The sequence below is a fragment of the Ictidomys tridecemlineatus genome, chromosome X (genome assembly GCF_052094955.1).
Source record: "Ictidomys tridecemlineatus isolate mIctTri1 chromosome X, mIctTri1.hap1, whole genome shotgun sequence".
Classification (NCBI taxonomy): Eukaryota; Metazoa; Chordata; class Mammalia; order Rodentia; family Sciuridae; genus Ictidomys; species Ictidomys tridecemlineatus.
Genome location: NC_135493.1, coordinates 40,835,746 through 40,849,260, shown reverse-complemented (window position 1 = coordinate 40,849,260; position 13,515 = coordinate 40,835,746). Strand labels below are relative to the sequence as shown.

Below are 13,515 nucleotides of genomic sequence, written 5' to 3'. Positions count from 1 at the left end.
TTTACACTAATGTTCACTTTTGGCATTAATATTCTGTAGGCTTTGACAAATGTATAATGACATGCATCCATGATTTGATAATAGTACATCATACAAAATATTTTCACTGTTCTAAAAATCTCCCATGTTCTGTCTATTCTTCCTCCACCTCCATTGATCTTTATACAAATTTATATTTCTACAGTTTTGTTTTTTCCAGAATGTCAAAGTTGGACTCAAACAGCATATAGCCTTTTGGCATTAGCTTCTTTCACTTAGTAATGTACATCAAAATCACTTTTAAAGAGCTGATTTTTCAGTTAAATATATAATTCTATTAGTGTAACAGTTGATGTTTCATGATGAAAAATCTGTGCCAACATTAAAGATATTAAATCATAAAAAACATTTCCCAGAAACCTTTTAAAATGAAGATTTGACTTTATATACAAGATTTCTCTTTAGCAAAATATGCGTGTATTGTCAAAATAACATATTCATTAGTTTTTCTATATTATCTCAATGTGAATAAATTGATTTATCTGATCTTAAAAGTTTCAGACTATAGACCCTTTCAGCAGACATGATCCAATTTAACTATTAAAAAACAAAACAAAATAACTAGAAAAACCTCTCTTAGTATAATTAAACCCTGCCATGCTCCATTTCCTGATCATGTAGTTTCCTGATATGAAAAGGAAAGGCTCATTGAGTGGGAATGACAAAAAGTATACAGTATCAAGAATTACCATGCTTCCTGGCATGGTGACACACCCTATAATCCCAGGGACTCAGGAGACTGAGGTAGGCAGATCACAACTTCAAGGCCAGCCTGAGCCATTTAAGGAGACCTGTCTCAAAATTAAAAAAAAAAAAAAAGGCTGGGTATGTAGCTTAGTGGTAAAAATGTCTCTGGGTTCAATCTATAGCACCACCCAAAACAAACAAAAAAAAAGAATTACCAAGCATTTTCGCATTCTTCAGCATGACCTTCCTTGTCTCAGTAAAGAACGTACACAAACTCTTGTTGCCTCTTCAGCTCAAATGAATTTTTAGCCGAAAAACAAATCCCAGTAATCATTACTCTCCATTGTCTTATTCTTGTTACCTGTTTTGACTGAGAATTTTACCCAGATACCCAAAACTCATATCCCAAAGTACTATCAAACTTTTAAAACCTTTGTCCTCTACTGATAGGTACACAAATAAGATTTGTTTTTGTTTTTGTATCAAGTAATGCCTACATTGGAGTGTTATTTATACTTATTTACTTATTTTGCAGTGCTGAGGATCAAACCCAGGGCCTCATGCATACTAGGCAAACACCATTAAGCTATATCCCCAGCCCTGCAGGGTTTTTTTCCCCAAAATAAATATGTTCTTTTTTTTAACCTCTGTTTTACTTATTTATTTTTATGTGGTGCTGAGGATCAAACCCAGTGCCTCACATGTGCTAGGAAAGCACTCTACCACTGAGCCACAACCCCAGCCCCTGCTGTGTGTTCTTAAGGAAGCCATTCAACTTCTCTGAGCCACAATACCTTCATTTATATAAAGTAAGTCCCTTGCAATACCAACAACCTTAATTTTATAAAGGAGACACTGGCTGAAAGCCTTGAGATTTCGTTTATGACAAAGAGGATCCCTGCCAAGAGAAAAAAAAAATCACTGCAATTTTTCTGTATAATCCAAATTGCCTTTTGACATCCCCCTCAGCTCTACCCAAGAATCAATGTTCAATGGAGAAAAGCATGTAACAGGGAAATTTTGTATAATTTCATTCCTTAGTGTTCCTGTTATTGACATTTCCCCACATCACAGTTGTTCTTACAACTTCTCTAGGTAAGTGATTTTTAATGATAGTCTATCTGGAACTATCTTCTCAAGACCCAATTTAACAGCTACTTTTTGAATCCCACAACCTTTCTTTTCTGACTCCCCCACCTCATATACATAGTAAATTTGGATAACCAGTAACCAGTTCTACCACTACTATTCACTGACAACCAACCCACAGGCCAAGATTCAAAGGTTCTTCTTTTAATCCTTACAAAACATCTAAAAGGTAGATATTAGTTGTCAGTTTAAAAACAATGGTACAGACTCATAGAGACCAAGTGAAAAATAAGTGCACAACTATGAAGAGTTAATTCCTTGACTTGAATCCTATACCTGACTCAGAAACCTCACCAGGTCACAAATGAATATTAACACTATTTAACTTCCCTCTGATGATTCTAAACAGTTTAGAAAGGGATAAGACATATATTTCTCTAACACAGGAGAGAAGGACATAAAGATGAATAACGATGTAAGTATGTCTGGAAGGGAAAGAAGCTGAAGAAGTTCATTGCTGCTGACTTCCATTCATGCAGAAAATGAGGAATCCAGAATTCCAAGTAAGAAAAATAGTATTATTTTAAGGCCACATCTTGAAAATAATAACTCTGATTGTTTAACTAGTTCCCATTTACCTCAATTCCTACCATCATATTCCATATTCCTCATTATATTCTATATTTAGGCAAAGTCTTTGAAAAATGACCTCCCCAAATTTTGATTTTAAATTTGTAGGAAAGTTGAAAGAATAACAAAAATCACACACTTAAATACCTTTTACCAAGATTAACCTGCTCATACCATTTTGTCACAAATTGCTAAATGTCTTTCTCTTCACACATGGTTTCGGCTGAACAATTTGGAAGTACACTACAAACATGAAAATTCTCTAAATAATGTAGCCTGCATTTTCTAAGAAAAAAAAGGTTATTTTCCTACATATTCATAACTATCACACCTAGGAAAATAAGCAATTCCTTAATATCATACAATATATAGTCCATATAGGTTAACATGGTACACTTGATTGTTATATCTATGTCTCTGTCTGTCCCTCTCTGGCAGTGCTTGGGATCAAACCCAGGGCCTTCTATGTATTAGGCAAGTGTTCTACCACTGAGCCATATACCCAGTCCTATGCCTGTTTAATCTAAGACCATCCCCTTAAATTTTTTGTTTTGAATTTTAAAGAGTCCAAGCCAATTATATTTTTAATGTCTCACACACAGAATGTCTGATTTTTTTTCTTGCATTCGATTAAGGTTATTTTGGTAAGAATCCTATATATATGATATTGTATACTTCTCGTCACGTCAAGTCAAGAGGCACATTATGTCAAGTCATCCCACCACTGGTTAGGCCAAGTTTGATCACTTCACTAAAGTGGCACATGTCACAAAGGTCTTGGTAAAGGCATATATTTTATTTTGTAATTTTTAAGTAACCTGTAGAGTGATATTTTTGAGTAGACATACATATGCTATTCTCCAATAATCTTGAATTCAATAGTTTTAGCATCCATTGATGAGCCTTGCCTAAATCATCTGTTATGCTTGTGCTGCAAAGTGGTGATTTTTTTCCTCACTAAATTGTACAACTAAAATGCTGAGTTTTATGGAATATAAATTATGCATCAATAAAACTGTTTTTTTAAATTAACTCAGTAACTCGCAGTCTGTATCTGGTCCACTTCCTGCTAGCCTACTTTTCTGCCAAGAAATGACTGACAGTTGAAATATTTTATACATGAAACAGGATATTCAAGATCAAGGTGAACTTAATAAAATAAAAATGTTCTGCTGATTTAATGATGGTTTCTGAATTCTATCATTTCTTCTATAATTATTAGTTGGCATACTTTTATAAAGGCATTCTCCTTTACTTCTTATTTCTCTCTCTTTTTGGATTATCATTGGAAACTCATGGTAACATATTATAATCTATTACTTTTGTTATTCTTTTTCATGTTTAAATATACTAATGTGTCAGCAGGAATCCCTTGAAGTACAATCTTGTATCCTGATATAACCTCATTAGTCATTTAACAATGTTTGCTTTCTTGAACAAAAAGTCCGAAACTCACCCTGTACTTTCCTTGCCTAAGATCAGATAGTTAACCAAAAAGATTGATTCCTTTTAGTGGGAATGGTATTTAGAAACCAAGAGCTAGGTACTGGGTATGCCCGTTACTACTGAGGTGTCTTTCATTGCTTCTAGGCCCTGTCTCTATATAGAACAAAGGAATAAGAATATTTACAATTCAAATTTATAATACAAATATAAAAGGAAATAAAGATTCTAGTATTTCTTTTATATTTTAATGAAGACAATAATTTTTATTATCAGTTATACACACACACACACACACACACATTTGCTTTATTCTACCATATACATAAAATGGTAGCAACATTGGTATCATAATTTTTTAACAATAAATGTATTAAGAAAGTCTTCTTTTCTTTTTTTTGTTTTTTTGTTTGTTTGCAATACTGTAGATTGAATCCAGTGGTGCTTTACCACTAACCTATATTCCCAGTCCTTTGCATTTATTTATTTTTGAGACAAGGTCTTGCTAAATTGCTTAGAGCCTTACTAAATTGCTGAAGATGGCCTTCAACTTGCAATCCTCCTGCCTCATGTTCCCAAGTCACTGGGATTACAGGCATACACCACCGTGCCTAGCTCCATTAAGAAAGTTTAAGATTTCTCTGCAGGTCTTTTCAGGTAACATCATATTAAGAATATACTACCAAGAATACTATGTTCAAAAGTTATCTGAATTGAGTGATTGTTACAGTTACGCACCTTTGTTTAGTTTTAATGTATATTCCAAGTTAGTATTTGTCTTTCTTCCAGTTAATTTTGGCTTAATTATAATTTTTAGTATATAAAATATTTATATGGTTCCCAAATAAAAAACTGGACAAAAGGTATACTTCAGAGAAGTCCTGATTCTATCCCAATACCCTACATCTCATTCCTGTCCACCTTGTATTTTCATTAATTTCCAGATAATTCTTCAGAACTAATGGTAGGCATGAGTTAAGCAACACCCCTAAAACTGAGCTATTATGTGAGTATGTCATGGAGCACACACCATGACTTATAACACATTATAATAAATAGAACCTGGTATATGAATAAACTCCCACCTGAATTCTGATTAATCCACTGAAGAGAGTCCAGATGAGCATTCAGAATTTTGCAGATCTGCTGGAGCTAAAAATACATTCAATACTTTTAGATAATGATTATTCAGATGTGGTCAACAAAAAAATAAGTAAATTGAAATTAGGAAGTGATTTTTATTTTTTCTGGTAAGACATGGACTGAGAATAGACTAAATATTAATGAATTTTTGTTTCTTTTGATATTTCATATTTAAAATGTTCATTACTTTTACATATTAGTACAATGCATTTACTTTTTTTTAACTGTCAAGAATGAGACTCCTACAATTCAATAAGAAAGTGACTACTACAGCATAAAAATAAAGAACATTAAGAGACATTTCATAAGAAAATAAATTCATATAAAAATTTAAAAAGCAACATTTATCAATCAAATCAGTATTTTTTAAATGTGTACTCAATTGCCAAGTACAGATTAAATATCTGTTATCCAAAATGTTTGGGGCCCTAAGTGTTTTAAGCACTTGATTTTTTTTTAATTGTGAAAGTTCTGCATATTATACAATGTGATATCATGGAGATGGATCCAAGTCTAAAATCATTATGTTTCATATATACCTCATACACGTAGCCTAAAGATAACTTTACACAATAATTTATTATGCCTGTGTTTTATTTGCTTGTTTGTTTGCACTGCTAGAGATCAAACTGAGGGTGTTATGCACATTAGACAAGCACTCTACCACTGAGCTACATCCCTGGTCTAGCTATGCATTTATTTTGATTATGACCCATCCCATGAGGTCAGGTGTGGAATTTTTCACTTGTGTTGGCATGTCAGCACTCAAAAGTTTTGATTTTGAAGCATTTAAGATTTCAAATTTGCACATTAGAAATGCTCAATTTATATGTGAGAAAAATACATACATTAATACATAGCCAATAGTAATGTAAATTGGCTCAACCTTTTAAAATATATAATTTTATAACATATATCAAAAGTTTAAATAATCATACCTTTTGAATCAGCATATTGTATCTATTTCCAGGAGTGTAGCCAGAGAAAATAATCAAATCTAAATATAAGTGGTCAGTACAGGGCTGTTTTATATTGACCCCAAATTGCAAAAATATCTATACCAATTAAGAAATGACTAAATATATTATGGCAAACTCTCCTCTGATAAAATATCCTAAAACTATTAAAACTTTGGGAAAGTACCATGAAACAATATTAAATAAAGACAGAAAGCAAAAATCTATATGGTATGTTTCCAGTGTTGTTTTCAAAAAAAGAACCAGCATAGCAAAGTGACTAAGAAGAAATACACCAATATAATAGCAGGTTACTGGTAATATATGTGATTTAATTTCCTTCAAGGATTTTATGAGAAAATATAACTGAATAAAAGAATAATATGGATTTGCTTAATAAAAACTTTAATTAAATATTAGGTGGTCTCTCCCATTACTACCATACCCCCTTCCTTCCACCCCTGCCAAATAAAAGGGAAATAAAAACAGGTTAATTCCCTCACTGTGAATAGGAAAATAGTTGCTATTTTTATACCCTAATATGCGGCCCACTATAAGAAAGCTTTGTTGATGTATACAATCAATTATTTTCAGTAATATTATTGTTCAGAAGTGTTTTTTCTGCTTCCTGTCTGATGATTTATGATCAGGAAGGAAAAAAAGGGATGAGTTGTTGAAGATTTCTTGCTTCTTTTGTCCTGCCCTTAAGCAGTAATTAAGCTTTAACTCATTCATACTAAACATCCCAATCACCTCTGCTAGGAACACCAAAACCAAAAAGACTCAAATGATTCACTATTACTAGAATAAAATAAAGCAATATTGGGCTTAGTAGAGAAAAACGATGAAGATAAGATTACAGTAACCTTTTACTTGCTCTGCTGAGAACATTCTTCTCATATTAAATCAACAGAGGGACTAGACACCAGCTCTGCTTCATGTCTAAATCTACATGTATTTATCTATGCATCAAAATTTTATTACAACAAAACAATTTTGAATTTTGGAATCACAATGGTGATCTAATATTTCATTAGAACAAAAACTACTTTGTTAATGTTTGATCATTTGTGTGAACATAGGGAGATGGCAGCATGGGTAATTCCTGACTGATTCATATTTGTCTTTGTTCAACTTTAGATCCACCTAGAGTAGAGAATGGCATAATTTTCATAGCTAGAAGGGACTTAAAGATCATTTATTATGATCTATCCTTGACATTTTGCAAAAGAAGAAACCCAGACCCAGAGAGATTAAGTGACTTAAACAAAATTCTAATGCTTTCTCAACTATAACGTGCTCTTTATGATTAAAAAAGCTAGTAATATGTATGTGGATTAAGAGTGGTCTATATATATAATTGAACAAAGAACTTACTAAAGAATAATCACTACTTGTACATATGTCATTCATTCTCATCTACCCAGACCTTGGCTCTACTGCTAGTTATAATTAGCTGATAGAAAATATAATAGGAATTCCCACAATATATGATTCCTCTTACTGCCGTGGAGTGAGAATAGGAAAAAGAGGACTCTATTTAGCTGCTAAGACAATAAAGAAAGCAGAGGAAATAAGCTCTTTAATGAAAATATAGAAAAATCAAGTAATACACTTCTTTCTTAACACTTAATGAATTCACAGCATGTCTATTCTAACTGAAGCCTCAGCTTTATTTTCACATGATATAATACATTTACATCATGAGCTAAGTAGTATTTTATGGGGCAGGTAGAAACCTAATGACCACATTTACCAAATTTTCTATGAATAAATATATGTTAAGTCTCAACAGTTAACTCACCAGATTTTAAAGATATAACCTACTCATAAATTAAGGATTGCCTGAATGTCTAAGAGACTTGAACTTATCTATTCACATTTATATGAGAACATAAATACATATGTAAAAAGAATAAACCAGATGATAAATAAGTGAACAGAAAAGTAAGTACAGGGAAACATATTTAATTATGCATACAAAGGAGAAAACCCTAAAAATATCAAAAGTAAAGAGTAAATTTTTTTCACCTTCCTAGGAATAACCACAAAAAAAATCATAATCATCTCTGCTTCTAAGTATCTCCTGTCCTACTAACCAAACCCAAGTGCCTCATATGTCTATGCATCAAAAAATAAATAAATAAATAAATAAAAAGCACTGTTATGGAGGACAGACAGTGACTAACTAAAAAAATCCATAGAATGGTAATTTCATACTACATTTTGACTGTCTAGATATATAAAGCAAAAAATATACCCGATCAGTAGTGGCAGCAGGATTTCCAAATGTATTCAGGTGACCAGTAATGTCCTTGAGATCTTGGGACATTCGTTTCAGCTGAGCATCTATAGTTTCTGCTAATTTGTAACTGCAAAGGCAGGTAAATAAATTAACACGAAATGTTGTCCCCATATCTACTGTTATTTACATACAAAGATAATACTGTCAACTAGATTTGCTCAATTTCCCTACCTTCTCAGCGGGTATCAGTTATGACCAATGGCATATTTTTCATGGATACAATGTTCACCATCCTATTTTATGTAGATTTTAAAAGTAAAAGCTTTTATTTGCCTTGCCATTATTTTAGTTTCACCTATGTACCATCTTGCTAATGCTCTGGTGAGCAAAGGAACTCTTTTTCTTTTTCTTCCTTTTTTCCAGTACTGGGGTTTGAACCCAGAGCCTCATGCATGCTAAGCAAATGCTGTACCACTGAGCTATATCCCCAGTCTCAAAGAAACTCTTTTTAATGACAAAATACATCTATAGGACATTTAGATATCCAAAACAAGTTAGTGTTTAGCAAATTTCAAATGCTGAGATTTCTTCAATGGTCATAAATACATAGATGTCCAAGGTAAAACTTTATATAAATATATTCCACCAGGCAACAAAAGCTATTTTGGGAAATAAGCTTTATAATTATAAAAGGTAGATAAATCTTAGTTCAAGACAAATTGATTAGTGGCCTACATTATCAATATTTCCATCCAAATTATTTACTACACCCACACACACAAACCCACACTTAACCTAGCCAATAAATGTTTACAAGAATTAAAGTCGCCAGATAATTTTCCACTTTAATGTCTTTAAAAATTAAAGACTCAATTAGATTTACTGGTAACCATCTGGCCCTTCTGTGTGAAAGTACTTATAGATTGCCTAAATTGTTGAGGCTTATGGTGAAATTTTTATCACAATATAAATATGACTACAAAAGAGCAATTAGGAATTAATGTTACAAATATTTCTTCAAAGTACAGTTAAGATCTTATGAACAAAAATGTAACTGTTTTAAAAAAAAAGAGAATACACAGAATTCAGGAAGGAAGGAAGGAAGGAAGGGAAAGGGAGATAGGTGGGGGAGAGGGAAAGGATTGATCAACAAAGGCTGAAATACAAAAGAAGAAATAGAATTAGGGTCAGTACAAATTAGCTGTACTTACCACATTTAATGTCCCTACAAAAAAAGTCAACTTGAAAACCTTTTAAAAATGAGCTTAGCACCTATAATCTGAGCTACTCAGAGGCTGATGCAGGAGGATCACTTGAGCCCAGGAGTTCAAGGCCAGCCTGAACAAAAGCACTTCTGTCTTAACTCACTAATAAGCCATCAATAAAACAGTATCAATTTAGATTGTATAGTACATTCATTCAAAGTCTCCTTACACTCTTTAAATTGGACTGATTACTAAATCTCAGTTCCAGAGATAAAGTTACTCTGGAACACTGGCAATGAACTGACAGAAGGTAAAGACTAAATAGTACAGTAAATATACCTACCCTGAGACATTGACAAAAATCATTCCATTTTTGAAACTCATATAGTTTACCACCAGTTTAACAAATTTGCCTTTAAAATAGCAAATAATTCATCACTAAAGCAATTGCATGAGCATTAGGTTTAGACGAGTCAATATGAGACCATAAATATTCTATAATACTATGACACCACACACATAAAATTTATATTTCTAATTTAAGAACAAACTTGACAAATATAAACTTTACAGTGGGCATACATTAGGTTGAGATTAATAACAGTGTATAGAATGCTATAAAACAAAATTGCCAAAATGATTTCTTCATTTTCGAGCTTTTGAAAAAAAAAAAAAGTAACCCACAAAATAGTCAAACAACTTGATAAAGGTCAACTGTAAGAACATCTCCTTTTCTACTAATACTTAACCTCTGCCTTCTGATTCAATTTTTCCCTGCTTTATGGAACACTCTCATAGTAGGTAACTTCTTCCCCATTCCTCAACCTTTATTCAGTTACTTACATCCTCTCATATTCCTTATCTTCATGCTGCAGATAAACAGACTCGCTTTGGTCCTTCACAGTCTTCTCTAAAGGAGTCAAAAGATCTTCTAGTTCCCTCTGCTGTGACAGGATAAAATCTAATTCTTGCTCCAATCTGAATAAAAAAAGTCAATAGAAGAATCAATGAAAGGAACTTAGAATAACAAAATAAATATCAATAAACTACAACAAGGGGAAAATCTGAACAAAAAGATAGTTTTTTGTTCCTCAACCAAAGAAATGTAAGGTTCTACCTTTTCTGATCCAGTTTCACTTTTTCCACTTCTCCATGTAAAATAGAAATCTTTAAAGAGAAATAAGAAGAAAATAGAATATTTGAATTTACTCAATAACATCAGTGCAATATTAACTTTCTCATATACACTTTAAATATAAAACATTTCCTAATTCAGGGCACTTATTACCTAAGGAAAATATTTTTAAGCTGCTTGCCAACATTGCAATACAAAATTAACCATAAAACATAAATCTATTCTCTTGTGTTCGTCTGAAAATATTTGCACAATGCAGGTAGATTAATGAGAATATCTTCTTACCTCCTCAGCATTCTCCATCAATGTGCAGTCCCAAGCATTGACTCGAGTGGCCTGACGAAGAAAATACTTTTCTTGATCCTCTAGCTCAAGACTCCACTTGTTTATCAGACCATCCAGCTGACCATATGTCATCACTGGAGTTACTATTGAACTAAATAAATGAAAGAAAGCAGAATGATCATATTATCATATTTATGACCATATTTTAAAAACAGCACAAGAAGTCTAGAGAAGCAGTTAGCATGTGAGAACTTTCTCATACCTGCTCCCCTACAAAAAAACATAAAAGGTAAGGATGACTTAACAACAACCATTTGAAATCTCTGGAAATTATCCCAAGGGGATACCAGCAAGATAAAGGTTTATTAAGAAATATGCAAAATCACAATAAGAAAAGTGAAAGTCTGTACCACAATGTGATCTCTCTTTCCTCATTCAGCTCAGCAAGATGAAGCTCCTTTCTGGGTGGGTGTGGCCAGGGAAATAAGACTCTTTCTCCCTAGCTCTTAGTCAAAGTAACTCATTCCTATCTTGAGTAGAATTCATGAAAGAATGTGTATCCACCCATACCAGGTGGAACCATGACAAACTCCAATTCCCCTGCCAAGTGGTATCAAAAAGGCTGATTATCCAGCTGAGATCTTTGATCCACTGAGAAGAAATGCAAGGTCATGCTCTGATTCCTCTGCTGGGCTCAGTAAGAGGGTAACTGGCAAATCCCTGTCTGGCAAAAGCAGACAGAGTCCCAATTTACCACCCACTTTTGGTGGGATCCAATATAGCAAGATAAATCTAAATCCCCACCCAGCAACAATAAGACTTTAATGTGGCACAGTGAGTAGGATTAGTCACTATTAGACTTTACCACTTGCTTTGGTGCCAGTGGGACATAGTAGGGAACCTAACCTTTACATCTACCTGGCCTTATTAAGACTGAACAAGCTATGCAACTTGAGGATAGTAAGGGCTCCAATTTCTATCACCCGTGAGGTCAGCAAAGCTTTGGGGGAGCTTGACCTCCACACCCTCTGGCAAAAGCAAGACTGAAAAAGGCAGGGCAAAGCCAAGCTAATCAGCAATCTGTCCCTTCTTCCATGAGACTTGTGTCAGCAGTACACACTAAGAGCCAAGTCTCCATGCTAACACAGAATCAATGATGTTGAATGAAGTGGTATGAGGCTGAGTAACTGGCATCCTTCTTCTTCCTTCCCCTTATGTCAGTGGGGTGCAATAAGAAGCTGAAATTCTGATTCCCCCTATATCAATTATGTAATATGAGTCAGTCTACTTCCCCTTGAACTGGGGGCTCCAGGACCCAGAGTTTACATTGGCAAAGAAGTGCTACAATGCAGATGCAGTACACCACTTTCATGGAGAATAAGTCAGTGGAGCTAAGGGAGGTGTTGAATTTCCACATCAACCATGTGCACTGAGGCACTGTAAGTGAGTCAGTGTTCCATTTCTGCTGAGGTGGTGTGAATAAGGTCCAATGAGAAGCTAAACAAAAAGCACACCCATTCTTTGCACTATATCTCAACAAAGGGACTACTAATGAAAAAAGTAGATATAAACTGGGTGCAGTGGTGCACACTTGTAATCCCAGAGGCTTGGGAAGCTGAGGCAGGAGAATTACAAGTTCAAAGGCAATCTCAGCAACTTAGCGACAAGGCCCTAAGCAACTTAGTGACGAGGCCCTAAGCAACTTAGTGAGACCCTGTCTCACAGTAAACAATCAAAAAGGGCTGGTGATGTAGCTCAGTGGTAAAGTACCCCTAAGTTCAACCCAAGTAGCTAAAAACAGAAAAGTAGATATAAATAGGATACAATAAATTATACAAAATGTCAAGGACATAATAAAAACTATGTTATATAACTATCCAGGAAAATCACAACTTGAAAGAGAAAAGACAACTCAGACACCAACATTAAGATGTATCAAATGTTGGAATTATATGAAAAAAATTAAAAAGTAACCATAAAAAAGCTTTGAACAGGGGCTGGGGTTGTGTCTCAGCAGTACAGCGCTCACCTGGCATATGCAAGGCCCTGATTTTGATCCTTAGCACCACATATGATTTTTTATATATATATAGTTTAAAAAAGATTTGAACTAGCAATTTCAAATTCTCTTGAAACAAATTAAAAAATAGCAAAGAAATACAAGTTATTAAAAAAAACAAAATGGAAAATATAGAACTGTAAAAACAACTGAAATGACAAGCTCACTTTAAGAGTTTGGATATTAGTAGAGTCGACAGAGGATACAATCACTGAACTTGAGGACAGGTAATTAGAATTTATAAAACAACAAAGAGAACATAAGCAAGAAAAAGTGGGGTGGGGGAAGTCTCAAGGGCTGGAAGTAACAGTCATATATTAAAAATTCCAGAAAAAGAAGGCGGCAAGAACAGAACTAAAACTGTATTCAGGAAAAAACAGGCTGAAAAGTCCCCCAGATTTGGCAAAAGATACAAATGCACAGATTCAAGTTGAATGAACCCCAAACAGAAAAACTCAAACAAATCCATGCTAACACACAAAGTAATTACGTTTCTGAAAACTAAAGACAAAGGAAAAAAAAAGTTGAAAGCAACCGGAATGGGAAAAAATGCATTTCTTGGAAGGGAACAATCTGAGTGATAGCTGATCTCTTGTCTA

General features: G+C 33.7%; 1 protein-coding gene across 10 annotated transcripts in view; it reads right to left on the bottom strand.

Annotated features, from left to right (window-relative positions):
- Positions 1–13,515, bottom strand: part of Nup62cl (nucleoporin 62 C-terminal like) — a 75,510-nt gene that overhangs the window by 20,277 nt on the left and 41,718 nt on the right. For 8 of the 10 annotated variants that reach the window (XM_078034423.1, XM_005323380.5, XM_078034431.1 and 5 more), the window contains 5 exons: positions 10,858–11,008; positions 10,555–10,604; positions 10,281–10,415; positions 8,248–8,359; positions 4,974–5,040 (listed from right to left, as the gene is read on the bottom strand). In XM_078034423.1, coding sequence (XP_077890549.1) covers positions 4,974–5,040; positions 8,248–8,359; positions 10,281–10,415; positions 10,555–10,604; positions 10,858–11,008 — 515 coding nt within the window. The remainder of the gene's footprint in view (positions 1–4,973; positions 5,041–8,247; positions 8,360–10,280; positions 10,416–10,554; positions 10,605–10,857; positions 11,009–13,515) is intronic. The other 2 variants (XM_078034430.1, XM_078034432.1) reach the window with 2 other exon arrangements.